The 21,783-nt window shown below is 36.3% G+C and overlaps 1 protein-coding gene across 1 annotated transcript; it reads left to right on the plus strand.

The window, feature by feature from the left end:
• Window positions 1-641: 641 nt before the first annotated feature.
• Window positions 642-20,891, plus strand: LOC131533863 (interferon-induced GTP-binding protein Mx2-like; the record flags this gene model as incomplete). The annotated part of the gene is given in 12 exon segments (XM_058766290.1): window positions 642-858; window positions 1,028-1,165; window positions 13,665-13,819; window positions 13,900-14,038; window positions 14,135-14,333; window positions 14,801-14,879; window positions 15,021-15,143; window positions 19,200-19,332; window positions 19,438-19,593; window positions 19,743-19,819; window positions 19,929-20,138; window positions 20,234-20,891. Coding segments are annotated over 12 exon segments (1,851 nt in total), but the record flags the coding sequence as incomplete, so codon positions are not given.
• Between the last annotated feature and the right edge of the window lie 892 nt (window positions 20,892-21,783).

Here is a 21,783-nt window from a genome sequence, read left to right on the forward strand (position 1 = left end):
TTTACTGTGGGTGTGATAGACTACACTATAAATACAATCTGATAGAAAGGATCCTCTTCTGATTTCTCTTCAGCATCACTACAGACACCGGGTTTGGGTGGAGCGTATGACTACATTCTGAACTTTTATAGCGGCATTCAGAAAGAAGGATATCTATTCTCCACTTTTAACTTCGCTTTCATTTCCACCCTTTTTGTTTTTCCAGAAAATGTCCAGGTCAAGGCAAGGAATATTTTCTATTATCTTCTTCTTCTAATTTAGATATAAACAGAATGATGAAGTAGAAAACATATAGTTCTCAAAACAAAAGTTTAGTATTTTCTTTCTTAGGCCTATAACAAATTTTAATTAATCTGGTTAATTAATATTGACAGATATTTTAAATACTTTCATAGGCCTAGTTTCTTAGTATGTGTTCTGTGTTATTAAAAAAAAACATTAGAAATGTACATTAGGTTAATTCAAGTTAATTCATTTTGCACATTTCACATTAAAATTCAAAGTTCTTTACTTTTTATTGCATAATAAAATGAAAAAAAAATGTAATATAGAAATTCATTTGAAACAAATAAAAAGGTATATAGAGAAGGAAATAAACGGAATAAATAGTAATATTGTGAATCAGGGACGTTTTAGAATAAAATGTACATTATTTTTATAGGCAGGAAATGAGGGGAGCGGTTCACAGTCATTTAGAGGAGAGCATTCGTCCATATATTGATCTAATCGACACTCTGCGGTCAGCTGGGATTCACAAGGACTTAGCATTACCGACTATCATAGTAATCGGAGACCAGAGTTCTGGGAAAAGCTCTGTGTTGGAAGCGCTGTCTGGAGTTCCATTACCAAGAGGGAGTGGTGAGGGCTGGTTTTAATCTCATTTGCTATTAGATACTGATATGAATGCTGATAATAGGAAAAATATTTCTTTAGTCAGCACATGCACTGGTGTTTTTGGATATGAAGCAATTGTCACATTTGACTGTAAATGTTCTACTAGTTGTTAACTGAACTGTATTTGCTATAGGAATTGTCACCAGATGTCCACTAGAGCTGAGGCTGAAGAAGGTGGAAGGAGGAGTCAGCTGGAAGGCTGTTCTGTCTTACAATGATAAAAAATTTGAGTTCGTGGATTCATCATCCCTTGAAACCCGTGTACATGAAGGTTAGTAAATATGCTTGCAATTTGTTTCTTTTCTTCCTACTTCCTAATACTATCTAGTTATGTTTCGCATCTCCTGACTGCTAAGGCGGTGCTTCGTAGTGGATGTTTCCCTCACGGTTGCCGCAGATTGAGGTACAAAAAAGGTCACCCCTTGACAGCTGTGTGTGACATCACCAATGTTATAATACGTTGTGTAAAACAACTTGTGATTGAGGTTTTAATTTACACACTAATTTGGGTTGATTTGAATCCCAGTTTGTCAAAACTGTGTAAAGACATTGTTGAGGAAATTGACACTGCAGATTCCAAGATCTCTTTCAGTGCGATTTCTGAGCATAATTCTAATGCAAATAGAAGTGGTACTGCAACAAAAACTGCTCACTACTAACAGAACCATTGCAATGGGTTGAACTGGAATGTCCTAAGACTTTAATCACTTGAAATCTGCTATGGAGTTAATTCATTATTTACATTTTTTCCCTTAAGAATTAGTTTGATGCAGCATTCTATATGTATATACAGTATGTGTGCTAGGGCTGTTTTTAAATATATAAAAAAAAATTATAATTTATTTATCATAGAGTTGTTTGGGGTGGGGATAAAAAAAAAACATGATCTGCAGTGATCATGTTGCATTGTGGTCTATGGAGCAGTCTAAAGTGTACATGTGAAGTAGACTCCCTCTGTCAAAATTGAAGGTTCGAGGGTCTGTTCATATAAATTTCCCTCGTCCACTTCACAAAGTGGAGCACACTTCAAAATAGCAGTGGGGATTGCCCCGAGGGGAAGTGCTTAGGGAAGTTCACAATTGTGTGTTTAAAACCGAAGTGGAACGCAGCTCAGAGAGAGAAACATTGCATTCTCCTGGTAGCTCCGCAGTGGCCGTCGTGGACATGGCTTCCCCTTCCTGCTGTCACTAACATGAGGGACCCCACAGAAGGGTCTTCTACATGGGCAGAAGAGCCCCCATTTAGCACCCCCATTTGGAGTTTCTCCAGTTGTGATTGTGGCCGAGAGAGCTCAACGCGCTGCAACTTCAGAAAACACATGCAAATAGAAAAAGCACCAGCAGATCAAAAAAAACATCTTCATCAGTTTGACAGCAGGTGCTGCAAATGATCACAACGCAAACAAATAAAGAAACGCACTGCAAATGCTCACAAATAAATGTTTCTTTGTTTGGTTGTGTTGCAGTGCATTTCTTTATTTGGTTGTGTTGTGAGCATTTGAAGCGCGTGTGTTGTCAAATCGATGAAGTTGTTTTCTTAATTTGCAGGTGTTTTTTCTATTTGCAGCGCGTTGAGCTCTCTCGGCCACCGTACAATACTGACTTCATGCACCCCAGAAGTCAGACACACTCTGCAATGCAAGAGTCCCTTGCACCCAATGTATGCAATGTGTAATAGCTGATGCAAGATATTTCAGGACTGGTGCAACATGCGTCACCCGTTGAACCCACTATCCATTTTCATTTGAGTCAGTACTGAAATATATTGCCATTGGTTATTTAAAACTATCTACTTCTACTACTATCTCAACTTCTATTCTGTCACTTATCTGATCTGATGCAACTTTGTTATTCATTTATTTATTTGCAAGTTTTCAACCTAAAAAAGTAACACAATGCCTCTTTTGCAAATTCTCTTCACCACATCAATACAGAAGACTTCTTAAATGTATTCAGTGTTTTTCTTTTTATAAAATAAGCCATTTTCACCTAATATCAGGTACTGGAATTAATGTGTTAATAAAGTTATGTGATAATAAATTGTTTTCTTTTGGAACAGTGAGAAATAAACAATTCTGTCAGGTTGAATTGATTAGTTCACCTCCCGAGTCTTCTGGTTTGAGTCGTTCGTTCTTTTGTCACGTGACCACTTGCCGGATCAGTAAAATACTATAAAGTAAAACTGCATTTTTTGTATGTTGGATCATATTTAAGAATTATCATAAAATTATCAAAATATGTTTAATAAGCATTTTCCTAGAAATAAAAATGGTCTGTTCATTTCTGCCACTATGTTTTTGTTACTGTTTCTTGAGGAGCTGTGTTATTTTATAAATAAGTAAAACCCTGTTATAAATAAAATATTGATTGATTTGTCCTTTCACTGTCTTTGTCTATCAATAAACATATAATATAACTATATACGGTAATAAAAAAATCCAAGCCTAAAATTACAAAGCACTTATAGTTTGTTCATTTTTACTCCAATTTTGACTTTGCTGGTATAATTGTTTTTCCTAGGCAGACTTGACATATTGGTCTAATATTTGTATAAGAAGATTGGTCAAAAAGGACACAATGACATAAAGTGAAAGCAAATAACACTTTGAATATGAATGATTAATGTTAGTTTAAAATATTAAGGTTATGATCTGGCTCTGTGGCTTTAGTATATTTGAATTTTCTTGTATTTTTTATTTAAATTGTTTTAATTCATTTTGGAATAGTTATCCTCTTTGCTAAAGCTTTTTCTGGCACACAAATAAACAATAAAAAAACAATTCAAGAGTGTGTACACAGTGTTAATGTCTAAAGTGTCATATGTTACAAAAGTATAGTAAGTAACTCTGTAGTCTAATCTAAAGGGTTAACTCAAAAGACATAAATACAACAAGGTATTGTATTTTATGAAGATTAGACTCCAAAAAAATAAATTAAATTAAATTAAAGCATAACCAACTCTTTATTATCTTTATTACTACATTCAGTATTATGGAAAAGAACCATCGTGACAGAAATTAAAAGCAATAATTTGAGACCAGAAATACATCACATAACTGTACGAGTAAATAATAATAATAATAATAATAATAATAATAATGACTATGCACCCGTTTGTAAGGAAGGTTGTAAATTAACTAATTTCTCTGCCCAAAGCTGTCACGTCACGTGACAAAAGAACAAACGACTCAAACCCGAAGACTCGGGAGGTGAACTAATCAATTCTCTTTCCGGCTCTGACTGCATAGGTTAGTGTATGAGGCTGTCACATGATGAACGAACGACTCAAACCCGAAGAATCGAAACAGGTGAACTAATTCCAGTACAGAACCTAAGGTATTGCGCATGCGCGACTGAACGAATCACTCCCTGAGACGACACGTTCTTCCCGAGTCACATTAAAGATTCGTTCAAAATGAACGAATCGTTCAAGAACGACCCATCACTAATAGCAAGCAGCAGTAGCCAGCATGACTCACCTGCTGAACATTGTTCAATGTTCAATTTATTTATAAAGCACTTTTAAAACAACTTTTGTTGACCAAAGTGCTGTACATTAAGCATAAACCAAATTACAATATTTAAAAAATGCACTTAATCGCTGCAATTAATATTGCATAGGCTTAAATACAATAGTAAAATCCATATAAGCTTAAAACAACCCAATCACCTATCATTAAAAGCATGGGAGAAAAGATGAGTTTTTAACAGACATTTAAATTCAGACTGTAGAAGCAATTCTGATAGATAGAGGCAGAGTGTTCCATAAATTGGAACCAGTAACAGAGAATGCTCTATCTGCCCTACATTTTAGTCTTGTTCTGGGAACCCACAACATATGTGTAGTCTGAGATCTCAGTTATCTGACAGGATTGTGGACAGTAAGCAACTCTGAAAGATATTGAGGAGCAAGACAGTTTACAGCCTTGTACACAAAAAGCTAAATTTTGAACTCAATACGATACTGCAGCGGTAACCAGTGCAGCGAGAGTAAAATAGGTGTAAAATGTACACATTTGAGGAAACGGGCAGCCGCATTTTGAACCAACTGAAGTCGATGTATAGATGAGACTGGCAAGCCATAGTAAAGCGAGTTACAATAATCGAGTCGTGAAGATATGAAAGCATGTCTTACAGTCTCAAAACTCTTCCTGCTCAGGAAGGGTTTAACCTTTGCTAATCTACGAAGATGGTAGAAGCCGGAGCTCACAGTGGCATTAATTTGCTTATATAGCTTTAGTTCGCAGTCAAGTATAAAACCCTGATTTTTAGCGTCGTGGACTTGATATGGGGTAAGAGAGCCCAAATCGATTGTGGTAAAGTCCGTTTTGCTGTTTGATCCGAACAAAACAACTTGTGTTTTATCATTATTAAGATGTAGAAAGTTATTTGTAAGCCACGTTTTCAGTTCAAGAAGACAGGCAGTTAATTGATTTACAGCAGAATTATCATCACGTTTAAGTGGTGTGTAGAGCTGAGTATCGTCAGCGTAGCAATGACATTATACACCAAATCTCCTAAATATACATCCCATGGGTAACATATACAGTGAAAACAATATCGTTGCCAAAATTGATCCCTGGAGAACACCATATATAGAATGCACTACAGAAGAGGAATACGTGCCAATGTTGACTGAAAATCTTCTGTTGGGACAGAAAAGATCGAAACCAGTTAAGTACAGTGCCCCTAATACCTATGCAATGCTGCACCCTAGCCAACAGGATACCGTGAAGCCATAATATTGCCCACATCAATCGTAATTAAAATATCATTAAAAACCTTCAAAAGGGCAGACTCTGTACTATGCAAACTTTTAAAACCAGACTGAAAAACTGCATGTTTTTTATATTTTATCCAAGGGCTTTTTTTTTTTTTTTTTTTACCTTTTATAGAGGGCATTTTCCCACTAATCTCATTAACTTTCATTTCAAATTTGTACATTTGATCTATAAATTCAATTACAATTATGTGATTGTTATTATCTATAAATTCTACATTAAATTATGAGATTCTTTAAAAAAACTTTTTTTAATATACAAACAAGAAATCATGGTGGAAATTATACTTTTCAACGAAATTAAGTCATGGAGTCGTTCATTCAAACGGCAGATTCATCAGATGTTTATGCATGAGCTAATGAAACTTTGACTCAACCGATTCGTTCAAAATACTGAATCATTCAGCAATGAATCGGATGGTTGCTTTGAGATGGGCTGTGGTTCCACCAAAAATGTAAGTGACCTAATATTATTGTATTTGCTCATTGAACTGTTTATAGAACTATTAAACAGTCGTAAGGGTGAAAACGTTGAGTGATGTTGCTAACTGAACTAACTGTATTTTAAATATGAAAACATTCCATTTAGAATTTTTACCTCAGCATGCTGAGTTTCTTAGTGTTGCGCGTTTTGATTTCTCCTGGAGAGGCTGCGTGAACCTCGCCTCAGCAGCGAAACCTTATACTGTTAAATAGATGCATTATATACAGTAGCTACATCCAGTATTTGCCACTCGCTCTAAATTTAATAAAATAAGAATAATACTTTTGTTTTGGTGTTTACATAGTTATTTTTGGTTAGTGATGTTTTAATCATGTTATTTGTCTGGCATTAATGAAGCATTAATGTCGAGCCCTGGAGTCTATGTGCCGGGGCTCAGCACCGGACGGCCCCGGCCCAATTTAAACCCTGCATGTATGCATGGCCCATGTTTGGATTAATGCTAAGAGTTTAAGTGTATTTGTATGCATTTTAGAAGGACTCTTTATTGGTGTGTTTACCACATCATGGTCCAGTTTGAATACGGATTTAAAGTTATTTTCAACGTAAGACCATAGTCTGGACTATTTTTGACTTTTCCTGGTTAGGAAGAGCCTGGTGTTTGAGAGCTGTGGCATGTTTTAATCACAAGAGGTTGGGGTTATTCGTTTGCTATCGGCCAACTTCAGCTATGGACAGTGTTTGGACATTGATGTACTACAGATAAGACTTTCACACATCGACTTTCACATGACGAAATCCTACAATCTAACATTGCTTTGTTTGCTTTATTTTGTTTTTTTTGTACTTTTGTGTATTTACATTTTTGGCTATATGTAGCTGTATGAACCTGAAATGGAGCGTTAGCGTTAGTTCTGGCAGGTCACGTGAGTCAAGCTTGCATCAGCTGATTCTCAGCTGATCGTATCTACCTATAGGAATACAACACCTATTGCGGCATTCCTATATAAGCTCTATTCCGTATCAATCAGCAGCTTTTTCCGCTTGCTCAGGAGCAAATCAGACGGCGAATTCCATCTCTATGGGAAAGCTTTAAGTCAGGAATTTTCAGGGGTTCGTTTCCCACTGAGTTCTCACCAGATTCAACAAGTTGTGAACTTAACGCGAATTCGCTGCGATTGATATAAGCTGATAGACTCGGAAGTGACCTGAGCAAGCACTGCTTCTCATAACGATATATCATTGACAGACTCTTTGCCTGCAATGCCCGCAATTCATCGCTGAAGTTGTGCTAATGTGACTGTATCAACAACACTTTTACACGAGATCTGCTTTCCCCGCTGGAAGAAGCAAAGATATCAAGGAGGGTTAAAGCATCCACGTAAAAACTGAACATTTCACCCTTTATTCATCTCTGAATGTCTTCACGAAGCTAAGCTAAGTTCTTATTTCGTTCTCATTGCCTTATGCTATGTTGGCAATTATGCTATCGTCAAATATTGCTCGTTGTTAAGGCAGTTGTTCAGTAACATGTTTGTTTGCTAGGCATGATGTTGCTTTAGGCTCATTGGTTGTATTTTGTCACGCTGGTAACATTACCCAGTAAACCTACCACAGAGAAGCTTGTTTTTAATATGTTGTTTAAGGCTGTCTGATATGAAACAGGTTGGTGCTTAAGACTCATCTAGTATTGGGAATTCTGTTTCATTAAACTTATCCTATTTTTATTTCTATTTGATCTGCTGTTGCTTTAATCAGTGTACCTGTAACGTGCTTGATACTTAACGGGCAGTATGTAGATTTTGCTACCAAAGGTTATTAATGCTAACCATTATCTGGATAAGGGCAACATGCTGTAGCCTAAACGTCGGGTATTGACCATATGCTGTACTCCATTAAAGGGGCATGCTGCTCTTCTTAGCTGCTGATTAAAGAAGAGCACCCCTTCGCTGCTTCTCTTCTTCTTAGAGGGCATGCTGCCGCAGTCTACGTTATTTCAGAAGGTCTTTGCTTTAAAGCTGTTAGGGTATTGGGATTTTGCTTGCTTTTAGGGCTTATCTAGTGCTCGGTATCATGTTTGTTGCTAGACCTGCTTGTTTCTTTAAGCTATTGGTTGTACTGCAAGTACTGGTACTTGGTAAATTTGCAACAGCAAGAAGCTAATATTTAACCTGTTGTTTAGGCCATCTGATTGTTCTTGAAATATGCTTTCTGCTTATGGCTCGTCTAGGTATTGGGACTGCTATTTCCTTAAGTTTCTCTGACTACTGCAACATGCTGTGATTTAAGCAAGCAACATGCTTGTTGCAAGCTATCAAGTGCATTGGTAAGGATTTCTGTCTTCACTCACATGGGTTGTCAGATTGAAGACACGTAACATAACGAGCACGATGTCAATGGGAGATGACAACCTGTAAACTGATGAGTTGATTTGAGTTATTATATGCTGTTTCTATAGAGTTTTTAAATGGATGCTGATGCTTTTAGGCCAGGTAGGATATGCGATCTCTCTGAACTGTTCATTGCTCGCTTCTATGGCTGCAGTACGTGTATTTGCTGCAAATTAGGCTGCCGATTTTAGTGAGTCAATTAGCTGTAAATTTTTCTGCATCTTTTTCAGGTATTGCATAAAAGGGCTTGCTGCTCTTCTTAGCTGCTTATTAAGAAGAGCATCCCTTCGCTGCTACTCTCTTCCGGTAAGGGGCTTGCTGCTCTTCTCAGCTGCTTATAAAGAAGAGCACCCCTTCACTGCCTTCTCCGTAAGGGGCGGCTGCCCCAGTCTCTGCTATTTCAGAAGGATATGCTTCTTTCAGAATGCCATCAGTTGTGGTTTGGGCGGTTCTGGCCTATCGTTGTGTCGGGGGGTCGGGCCTATCGTTTGTGTTGGGGGGGTTATTATTGTTGCTCTCCCTACTCATTCATGACAGGCTGCATGGATGGGCAGGGAGTTTTTGCACAGAACAGAACCATACCGCCAAACCAAAACTTTATGCTAAGTATCTATCTTTTGACGATAGTGGTCCTGATAAAAATGAAGCATTAGCGTTAGTTCTGGCAGGTCACGTGAGTCAAGCTTGCATCAGCTGATTCTCAGCTGATCGTATCTACCTATAGGAACACAACACCTATCGCGGCATTCTTATATAAGCTCTATTCTGTATCAATCAGCAGCTTTTTCCGCTTGCTCAGGAGCAAATCACCCTCCTCCATCCCCAACTCCTCCTTTCGCAGTCAGGACTTGTCTTTCTGATAGTCCTGCTGAATCAGACTTAAATACACTAAATACACTTAAATATCATTAAGTACATTAATGATATCTGCTTTGTTCTGTTCTGTTTACCCTAGGGGGGTTATTATTGTTGCTCTCCCTGCTCATTCATGACAGGCTGCATGGATGGGCAGGGAGTTTTTGCACAGAACAGAACCATACCGCCAAACCAAAACATTATGCTAAGTATCTATCTTTTGACGATAGTGGTCCTGACAGAATTGAATATTTTCTATTTTGTATTTAATAAATCCATTGATTTGAAATCCCTTTGACTACTGTACATTTTTGACAATATAGACATTAGTTTTGTGGTGACTGCATCCATTTCAGATGTATAATTGTTTTTTTTCCCAAAGACATCCCAGGTGAAAAAGAAATATATTTAAATTGCGCTTTTTCAGACACACTTAATATATTTATATTATACTATACTAAGTGCATATTAAATTTATTATTTTGAAACAACTTTAAGTATATTAAGTGTATTTCAAGATAGGTTTAAGTTCAATTTTAATCTATTTGTAATATATTTAATATATTGAAATTGTGTTAAATTGGAACCACTTTAAGTATATTTAGTGCATTTTAAGTGTATTTCTTAAAATACATTTAAAATGTACTTTTAATACTTCATGAACTACAGGTAGAATATATTTGAAGCATCGTTTTAATGTGCTTCAAGTACATTTCAATTGTATTTCAGCTCATTAGAAATGCATTAGCATTACACTACTAGTATATTATATTATATTTATTAGTATTATATTTTTCAGTATATACACACACGTACACTTTGATATGTAGAAAACTTTAATGTATTACATATTGTGTACATTATTCAAATTCATTCATTCATGAGTACATTTAAAAAAAAGTACAGCAGCATATATACTTTGGTGAAAAACAAAAAACATACTATTAAATGTATTAAAAAAGTACTTTCAATACAAGTATGTTTATAGTATATTTGTATTACTACAAACATACTCAAGTACATTTTAAAACATTATACAAAACACATTATAATAAATGAAAAAAAAAAAAAAGACAAATGCTATGGAAAAGCTATCTTATCCATTTGTAGAACATTTCAGTTATACCTGTATTACTGAAAAAGTTAAGAATTTTACATCAATGAATAAATAAAAATTACAATGCAATTTTCTGAAGAAAAAAAAAAATTACAGAAAAACTAAGTGCAGAAGTGTATAGATGTGGTGAGAGGCAAAGGTGCGGGATGATGGCAGGATGTGGTGAAGGGATGGTGATGGGAGGATGACGATGATGCCCTGGTGGCTTAGATAGAGTTTGGCACATGGCACAGACCCAGAGCATCCCAGTGCTGACAATACACGGCGGAGTCGAGGGAGGGAGGAGCCAAGATGTAGATGGAGGGCCGATGGAGCTGAGCGTCGTCGCAGGTTCCAGAGACCTGGGCACAGCCTAGTCGTCCTGGCATACAATATTTTGCACAAGTGCCTTGCAGCTTTAGAAAAAAACAAAACAGAAACAAAATTATATTAATGGATTTTTACATGAATGACTGAAAGGAAGCACAAATTAGCCACCTGGAATGGACACATTACTAACATTTTTCTTTCCATCCTCCATTAGGCCTGATTCAAAAATCTCTATAACAGAGGTGATACAATATTAAAATATACTTACTATTCCTTTGCTTGTCTCTGCACTCAGATTTCAGTTTGTCTTCTATTGCAGCTGATCTGAAAAACAACAAATGTTAATATTTCTCACATGCACAAAAAAAGGCAAATGATGATTGATGATTTGTTTTCTATTTAAGAATGACAGAACAATGTACTTGGTCGGAAATATAGTCAAAAACCTTCCCAGCCTCAGCAGCTCTTCTTACAATTTAATCTTTGTTCTTATCTGTAATGAGAAATATATATTAGAAAATAAAGTTGATAAGGTTGTCAAGCTTGAACAAATATAAACACCAATCAACCAACACTACCACAGTTGGGTGATCAGCTCAAGACAAAGTAACTGTATGTTCATAATCATGGTTTTTCAAAGATCATTAACCAAATTGTTCAGGAAATCAGAAATAAATACACTTCATGTTGCAAATAAAAACAGTTAATGTTGTACATGTTATAATGAATAATTTAATTTAATTTATTTTTTCTGCCAATGCATTTGTCAAAAACACAACTGGTACAGACAAATAACGTTAATTAAATACAAATCTTACCTGAAGTCACAGTGAGGTTCCAACAGCCAGACGCCATGCACGCTTGCAGAAGCTGGTAAAAATAAGAACATACCGCTTTATGCCATGGTCTGTCTGAATACTCGATTCTGATTGGCTGACAGGTGTTGATTAAATTCGTTGAACTGCATAGGTAGTTCCAGGTCAGTTTAATCACGTTCTATATTAATGCGCTTCCTATAAACATTGGTAACCATAGTAACATACAGTTACAGTTGAATAGTAATAGCCTACAGACGAAAATAACCATAATTTGTATCCTTCCGGTCAAATATTGCAGCCCAAATATTATTAACATCTTTAATATGTGAATGCTGGCAAATGACCATGGCATAAACGGGATAATCAACGACTAGCTGTGCATTAAACGATTTGAATTCATTGATTCATTGATTATCCCTTACATATTTTCTAATTAATTTCATAGTTGCCCCAAAACAATTTGAATTATGTCATCACTCACCCTTAAGATGCTCCAAACCATCTAAGACTTTCGTTCATCTTCGAAAGAAAAGCGGAGATATTTTAATGAAGAGAGATTTATGTTCCTCCGATGAAAAGATTAATCAAAGATGTTCACGTTTCAAAAAGTTCATTGCAAAAAAAGTCGCCAAAGTAATCCATATAAATTGCGTGGGTTCCTCCAAGCGCCCTAAAGAGACACGATCGCTCTATATAATACTGTTTAAATTTAGACTTATATGCACATTCAAAGGACATTTGCATGCACATCATATTTGATTTACTAAGCTCTCTGCTGCGAGCTCATTATCATACGAACCAATCAGAGCCGTTCAATGGCTCTGGAACCAATCAGGTTTAGTCTGTGTTGTTTGAATTTAAACAAATAAACTTTTTTTTTTTTTTTTTTCCAGATATGATGTTGAAATCCTTGTGGGAATTTCAGCAATATATATTAGAAAATGAAGGCATCAAGCTTGAACAAATTTATAAACACCTAGCTTATTACAATTAATGTATCATACTGAACAACAGCCTAATCAACCAAAGTAGCATAACCCATATTAAACAACATATTTTAAATATTGCAATGGTTAATAATATTTGACAAAGGTTTATACATTGTAAATGTTAAAAATGTTTTTCAAAATATCGTACTTTAAAATTATAAATACATAAATAGGCTATTTAAAATATAACCATGTGTAGGCCTACTGCAATATAAAGTACATTAAAAACCTACTAAAAGTGTAAGCATTTTATGTTCTTACAAAGTACACAAAATATACTTTAAGTAAGGGTAACATAGCCTATGTTTTCTGTAAATACACTAAAACGTCACTAAAAGTATGCTTGTGTTTAGTATATTCCTTAAAAGTGTAACTAAGAATATATTTATTAACATAATATTTCTACTATACTTTTTAGAAATATAGTAATAGTGTGCTTGTGTTTAGCATATTCCTTAAAAGTGTAATTAAGCATATATTTATTACCAATGTATTTCTAGTATACTTTTTTATAAATACATTAAAAATATGCTTGTGTTTAGCATATTTCTTAGAAGTATAACTATGCATATATTTAATACAAAAGTACTTCTAGTATACTTTTTAGAAATATATTAAAATGCAATTCAATATATTTTTAATGCACTTCAAATAAGCAGGTTGGGAATACAAATGTATTATAAACATACTACTTGAATTTCAAGTATATTTTTAGTACATTTAATACTACGTCTTTTTCACCTGGGATAAGTTATAGTATAGCTGAAAAGTATTTAAAGTGATGTATTGTTGTAGATCAGGGGTGCCCAACCCTGTTCCTGGAGATCTACCTTCCTGCAGAGTTCAGCTCCAACCCTGATCAAACACAACTGAACCAACTAATTAAGATCTGAAGGAGCACTTAATAATGCCCTGCGCTGGCAGGCCGATGGGGGCCCTTAGACTAGCCCTAAGTGGGCCCGTAAAGGGCCAGTGCAGGCTTGTTTGCAAGGAAGCTTCTCTGTATAAACTTGACCAATGCATTCAGGTTGAGAAACACAGTTAAGTATGTGGTGTGTGTGTGTTTTACAGCCCAGGATGAGCTGGCAGGAAGAGGGGTAGCAATATGTGATGACCTCATCACGTTAGAGGTCATGTCACCAGGTGTGTGTGACCTCACACTGATCGATCTACCTGGAATTGCCAGAGTCCCAGTAAATGGACAACCACAAGATATTGGAAGCCAGGTAGGCTGTATAATCTGATTTTGCAAGCCACATTCATTTCCATACTTATTCAGTTTTAAAAATGTCTTCATATTTTGTAGATCAAACATATTATCATGAAATATATTAAGAAGCAAGAGACTATAAACATGGTAGTGTGCCCATGCAACACTGACATTGCAACAACAGAAGCGTTAAAAATGGCTCAAGAAGTAGATCCTGATGGCAAAAGAACTATTGGTAATGCAGCACATAATCTACAACACTTAATATGTCTATGAACACCTGTGTCAGCAAATTCCCATTTTTGTAAATAACTATTTTTCATTCTCACAGCCATTTTGACCAAGCCAGACCTTATAGATAAAGGAACAGAAAAGAGAATTCTGAGAATTGTCAACAATGAAGTGATTCCTCTCCACAAAGGTTACATTATGGTGAAGTGTAGAGGACAACAGCAGATCGATGATAAAATTCCTCTGGAGGACTCAGCGGATATGGAGCAAGAATTCTTCTAAAACCATGAACATTTCAGGTTGTAACATCAAAAGAATATAATGTTACTTTGTGTTCCCTAAAATTTGTGTCATTAAGACTTGATTTGTTATGTTTCAATCATGATACTTTGTGTTCCCATTCCAACAGTTTTCTATCATGGTAGTATACTGAAGTGCGCCTCACTTTGGCCATGTGCCTACACCACGGGTAGGCAATGTCGGTCCTGGAATGCCGATGTCCTGCAGAGTTTAGCTCCAACCCTAATCAAACACACCTGAACAAGCTAATCATGAGCTTCAGAATTACTAGGGCTACAGGCAGGTGAGGGTTTTTTCAGGATTGGAGCTAAACTCTGCAGGACATCAGTACTCCAGGACCGACATTGCCTACCCCTGGCCTGCACAAATGGAATTCTTAAAAATCACTATTATATATATATTTTTAGTAATGTTCACTATGGCCAAAGCATAGTTTTTGTTTTATAAAATATCTGGTTATCTACAGTTACCTCTTGCAAGAGGAAAAAGCAACTATTAAAAATCTTGCTGTCAAATTGTCTCAGCATCTGGTCGATCATATCAAAGTAAGTTTCTTGTTCTAAAGACCAATTCATATTAAATTTTTACTACATCTATTGAGTGTATTCACATTCTATATGCATTGTGTGAAAAATAGAAAAAGTGTTATGTACCAAATTTTGTGTGTGTGTTTTTTTCTTTGACAGAAATCACTGCCACAGCTCAATGAACAGATAAAAAAGAAGTTGTGGGATCTGAGGAATGAGCTGAAGGAGTGCGAGGCTGGACCGCCACAAGACCCTAGGGGAGCCAAAAAATTCCTCATTCAAGTAAGAACTTTAAGAACTGAATTCTCTTCTGCTGAAGATCAACAGATTCAAAACATGAAGAATTTAAATGCATTTACACAGCAAGAAGAAAACATCTTGCTATATCAGTGCAAATGAAAGTTGAGAAATTAGTTTATATAGTCTAAATATAGGTATACAGAAACTCGACCATGTAGTCCATGTCACATGTAGTCAAAGTTTTATCATTTGATTCTAAGGGCTTATGTAATTACATATATATATATATATATATATATATATATTTTTTTCAATTTAAACTAAATGCTTCATTATAATTGTTAAACAAAAATTGCTCATATGTAATGGATTAACAGTATAATAATTATATAAATCATATAAAATAATTCTGATAAATCAGTGTTAAAAGCCAGAAGATTTTGAGTTCCTCGGGGGTAGGGCCTCAAATGTAAAAAAGGGGCATCTATATAAGAAGTAATTCCAGTTTAACAATTACTATTGCAAAACTAATTTACAGTGGACTGAAACCCTGCGATGGGAGGTTGTCCAGATGAAGGCCAAAGGAATGACCCTTTCTGCCAGCGCAAGAGAAGTTGGTCATTCCAAATCTATGATTCGTAGAATATTGCAGGTTTACAATGACATGAATTCATTCAAGTCCCCCAAAAAGGCTGGTCATCCACGTAAGATAAATGCACGAGAAGGAAGGATAATGCAGAGACTCTCAATGGGCAATCAGTTCAACACTGCAGCTGGAATTGCTCGCCAGTTCAGTGAAAAGGGTAAGGATCTGTCTTGGCAAGTTTAAGAGAAGTCGGACTGAAAGCCCATTCTGCAGTCAGTCAGTCAGTCAGTCATATTTATTTATAAAGCGCATTTAAAAACAACAGCTGTTGGCCAAAGTGCTGTACAAAATTAAAACATATACCAAAATACAAGAATAAACAAAACACAGCAACAGATAGTACACTACAGTTATGCCACTGTGCTCACTTGAGACCATGTGCAACAGTAAATAAGTAAGTTTTAAGAAGAGACTTAAAATCAGCGTATGTTGGAGCAGATCTTATATAAAATGGCAAATTGTTCCAAAGCTGTGGGGCAGCCACTGAAAAGGCACGGTCACCTTTCAATTTCAGGCGTGTCCTTGGAACAGTCAACTGAAGACTACTGGTTGATCGAAGTTCCGTAGAAGCACTACAGTAAAACAGGAGATCGGAGATATATGACGGAGCCAGTCCATGCAAACCTTTGTATACAAACAGTAATGTTTTAAAATGGATACGATATTTAACTGGGAGCCAGTGAAGAGAGATCAGCACTGGCGAAATATGTTCCCTCTTTCTTGTTCCAGTTAACAATCTAGCAGCAGCATTTTGAACAAGTTGAAGACGTGAAAGTAGGGACTGTGAAATACCCGAGTACAATCCATTACAATAGTCTAATCTGGATGAGATAAAAGCATGTATTACAGACTCCATGTCTCTTAATGTTAAGAATGACTTCATCTTTGCAATATTCTTTAGCTGATAAAAACAACTTCTAACCACAGCATTGATCTGTTTATCAAAAGTCAAAGCAGAGTCAAAAGTAACGCCTAAGTTTCTGACATGTGAATGAAGATTACCAGATAGAGGCCCCATTATACTGGCCACAACCTCTGTAGAAGCAGGGGAGCCAAAGAGTAGGACCTCAGTCTTAGACTCATTTAACTGGAGGAAGTTGGCAGACATCCACTGTTTAACATCTCTCAGACAATCAAATAAACACTGTAGACTGGAGACATCCTTTGGGTGCAAGGGAACATAACACAGTGACCAAGACTCTCATCAGCAGAAAGAATCAAAAGGCTAAGCTCACCTTTGTGAAGGAGCATGTTGTGTGGAGAGAGGAGAACTGGTCCAAAGTTCACTTTAGTGATGAGAGCAAGTTTAATTTATTTGGGTCTGATGGGAAACATTTTGTTTGGCATCAAACTGGAGAAAGAATGAAGCCGAAGTGTGTAAAGAATTCAGTGAAAGGTGGTAGAGGAAGTGTTATGGTTGGGGGATGTTTTCTGCAGCAGGAGTTGGGCCTCTTATACAGCTACAGTACATGGCAGGGTGAATGCAAATGTTTATCAGAACCTCCTTCAGCAACATGCAGTTCTTTTCCTGCAAGCACATCCCAATCAGCCTGCAATTTTCATGCAAGACAATGACCCCTATCACACAGCAAAATGGGTAAAGCAGTTCCTTGAAGCTAGGAACACTGAAATAATGAAATGGCCGTCCCAGGGTCCTGATCTAAACCAGTCCTGATATGGCACCAGCAATGTATGTTTCATAATTCATTATTTTTCTAATAATTTATATAGTTACGGCACCTCTTGGTTTCTTTAAAACCCACCCAGTCTGCTCTAATTGGTCAGCCAGCCCCAGGTCTATTGTGATTAGTTTACTGGTAAGAGAGTGTATTGCCTCTTGTGATTAAAGGCCTGTTCATACCAAGGACAATAACTATACCTATAACGATAATGACACAGAGGAACAATATTTTTGGAATCATTTTCATAATGATTTTCTTTCCAGCCAATTAACAATAAGAACATTGACAAATAATCAGGGCCTGCGGGTCTTAAAAAGAATAGTTCACCCTAAAATGAAAATATGCTGTAAATCTACTCACCCTCAGGTCATCCAGGTGATGACTTCTCTTCAGTAGAACAGCAAAGAAGACTTTTAGTTGAAACCGTGGTCCTTGGTGATTCATAAAATTAGCTTAAAAAAAGCACATAAGGCAAGACAAAATTAAAACCATGGCTCCTGATGATAAATTGAGGTCTTGTGAAGTGAAATGGTGCATAATAAATTTGCGTTCATGAATTACACAGACGGGGAGCACGGCGCAATAAAAATAACATAGCTGGTCTCATGCTATCACAAACTTTATAAGTCCTACTTCTGATTATGAGCTCACCAACTTCAAGCGATCGACTCACATTGCTTTCATATGTATTTCATATGCATTTCATTTTATCAACCACATTCCTATTCATGATCATTCTGGTAGCACTGAAGGCAGCAGCAGTGAAAACAGGCAGAGACAATGATAGCTTTAGCAATTAGCCTTACAGAGTGCTAAGAAGCTCTTTCAGAAAGGCAATTTGGAAAACAAACGCGTGATACTTACTTTGTTTGGAGCTGACGTTTGCGCACAAAGCTTTGGTATTGATTCCTAAACATTTAGGGGACTTTACTGATTTTTTCCAGGATATTTCCTTCGAAAATGAAATTTAACCACATTGTCCTCGGGTTCATTAGTGCATCCCAAAACACAACACTTGTAATACCTCTTTGGCACTGACATTGTATATCTCCAGGAATGGCGGACTGCAACTTTTCACTCAGGGCTGTGTTTATGCTAATAGGGCAGAGAGCGTCACAAATGTGAGGGACTTTTTCCCCTCAGTGACGTGAACAGAGGGAAAATCTCAAACAGCTCGTTTGGAGAGACTGTTTATGATTTATTGGTTTTATAAAAAAATGAGTGGGTGGATTTTTTTACATTATAGGCTGGTTGTTTTCACACACTGTTGCCACACAACTGTGTTCAATCACCTTATAAAAGTGATTTTTGCATAATAGGTCCCCTTTAAAACATTTTGCACAATGTATAGTACTGCCAATACACTCTTTGTTTTTATAGCCTTCTAGCCCTGAGTGCCACATTTAATCAATTTCCGATGCTAGGGGGCGCTAATAACTAAAAACCTAGAACTTTTGAGCAGTGTTGATATTCTTCACCAATACAGCTGTATCCACAGAATCTGCTCTTTTAAATTTGGTAATTTTCTCCACTTTTCCAAACTGCTTGGACCCTGATGATTAGGCTACTGCTTATTATATTTACAGTTTTGTCTTGTTTGTATGTTTAAGTTTGTATATTAAACAAAATCCTATACCTTTACAAGTAAAATGGTACAGGCTAGTAAAATTTTAAAGAATTTCCATAATTTTTTTTTTGCAGTATTAATTTTAATACATAATGTTACTTTGAAACAATTACATGTAACAATACTTTTTTTTTTCTCCACAGACCTTAACAGAATTCAATAAACAAATCCAGTACTTATCATTAGGGGAGCTGATTATTAAAGAAAATTTGTTTGGCCAGCTTCGGGAGCAATTCAGAAAGTGGAATGATCAGCTTAACAGTTCAAAGACATCCTGTTAGTATATTTTCAGATTTCTTAGAAAATTAGAATTCACTGTTTTGCTATTCTAAGAATTCTAAGTTCAAATGAAAAAGTCAATTAATTTCAAATCTTTTTTAGGTAATGATAAGATTGCAAAAAAAATACAATTTAGTCAGGAATACAGAGGGAGGGAACTGCTCGGCTTCAGCAACTACAGAATGTTTGAGGGGGATCTGCAGGACCATGTGGCCACACTTAAAGCACCAGCCATTAAATTACTCAACAGTATCAAAGGTATTGTCACACATTTTCACGTTCATGTGAGTATTGAGTATAAAACCAAATGATTAGATCACAACTGAATGTTTTTGTAGTTGTAGCACATCTGAATTGTTAAAAATTGGTTGGTGTTTGTCTTTTCATTTATGTATTTTTTTCTCAAGACATCATCTTAGAACAATTCACTGATGTGGTTAATCAGTGTTTCCAGAACTACTCTGTACTTCAAAATATCACTTTGGTAAATATTCCTTTTTAAGGTTGGAATAGAAATGTATAACAAACTTGCATTGCCAATCACGTTTAATTAAGTTCTCTTTTCTCTGTACTTCTTCACTTAACTCTAAAAGAATAAAATTGATAACATTCAGTCAAGCCAACAAGCCAAGGCAGAGCAGAGGATCTCAGAGCAGTTTGAAATGGAAAACATGATCTACACTCAAGACACCATCTACTTGAAGTTTTTGAATGAGATTACTGACGAGAAAATTTCAGAAGATGAATTACCTGTCTTTGACATAAAAAGCAAGTACAGTAAAATGCAGGAGGCATATTATGAGGTAATATACAATATGACGATATAACGTTTTCTCAGGAATAACTTGCAGTGCTTGTGCTGTGTGCAGGTAACTTTTGTAGATCTGTTTTCTTTCAGATTGTGGTGCAGCGGATGTCTAACCAACTGCCCATGATGATCTCCTTTTTCATGCTGAAGGAAACTGCTCAGCTTCTGTCTACTGACATGTTGAGTTTACTGGACGGAACAAATGTGAGCGAGCTGCTGTTTGAGGACTCTGATGTCGGTACAAGGCGCAGAGACCTACAGTCTCGCCTGGACCGTCTGACTGCTGCTCATGAAGCACTTAGTGATTTTATTTGAGCAATCATCTGACTAGAAGATATTACCTGAAAATGCATGATGTATTTGATAACTTAATCTATAAACTCTCTTCAGCATATGAATGGAATGCATTATTTAAAATGTATCTAATATATCTGATAATGATAATCTATAGAATGTATCTGGCAGTTTACGTTTCATATACGTTTCAGCCATTTTAATGTAATGACTTCCATGTAACCAAGTAAAAATAATTTTGGCAGACATCTTGTTTCCATGCCATTCACATTGTATGTTGTAAAGGTATCTCACTAGGCTCTCTCTGTGGATCGTGGCTTTCTGGTTGCCTGCTTGACCTTCTCTGGCGCTCTAAAGAAATTAAGAACAGCATTAGAAAAAGTAAATGTCATGAACAGTTTTGGGTGCATGTGTCTCAATGTACAATCCAGCTGCAATCCTGTAATTATCAATATTAAACACTTGACCTGCTTAGAAACAGCATATATTGTGAAAAGCTCTACACAAATAAAATTTAATTGAATGAACTACATTTTCACTTTTTTTAAATCACTTTCACTGTGGACTTGCTTGTATGAATGATCTTTTGCCACGCACTATGAGAAAATTTCTGATGTAGGCCTATATTTTTTTTTTCCCTTAATACCATATTGACAAAATACACTCAAAGCAAGAAAGCAAGGTGGAGAAAAGGATCCATGAGTACATTAACATGGAGAAATGTCTGTACACACAGGATTCCTTTTTTACCCAGAAAATTGTACAAGTCCATTAGTTTGGATATGGGAGAATGCAGTCTCAACCCACAACTGTGCTGTTTTTGACACCAGGAGCCTGATGCTTGATAAACTGATCTCCTACTACAAGGTTTAAATCAGTTCATGATGTCAATGTTAACTGCTTAGGTTTTCGATGCATTCAATAGCAAAACACATCACATGTTCTCTCAATCCATCAGATAGTGTATCAGCGTCTGGCCGACTACATTCCCATGGTGATCCTGCTATTCATACTGAAGGAAGCTGCCGTGATGCTGCGGGCTCATGCTATGGACCTGCGTGACAGAGCTGATGTTGTGAAGCTGCTCGTGGAGGACACAGAAGCTGGACGGAAGAGAGCAGATTTACATTAACGCATGGAGAGACTGCACATGGCACAAGAACGCATCAGTATTTACCTCTGAGACAGAAGTTCTCAGAGGATCAATTTTTTTGTCTTATGCTTGATTACTAAAGATGGTCAATAGCAAAGGAAATATCAACATCAAAAAACAAGAGTAGTTTGAGGGGCTTTAGGAATCATTTATTTTTTAGGTTCAAAGTTAAGATTCAAGTTAATCATTAATA

Source organism: Onychostoma macrolepis, chromosome 25 (assembly GCF_012432095.1).
Source record: "Onychostoma macrolepis isolate SWU-2019 chromosome 25, ASM1243209v1, whole genome shotgun sequence".
Classification (NCBI taxonomy): Eukaryota; Metazoa; Chordata; class Actinopteri; order Cypriniformes; family Cyprinidae; genus Onychostoma; species Onychostoma macrolepis.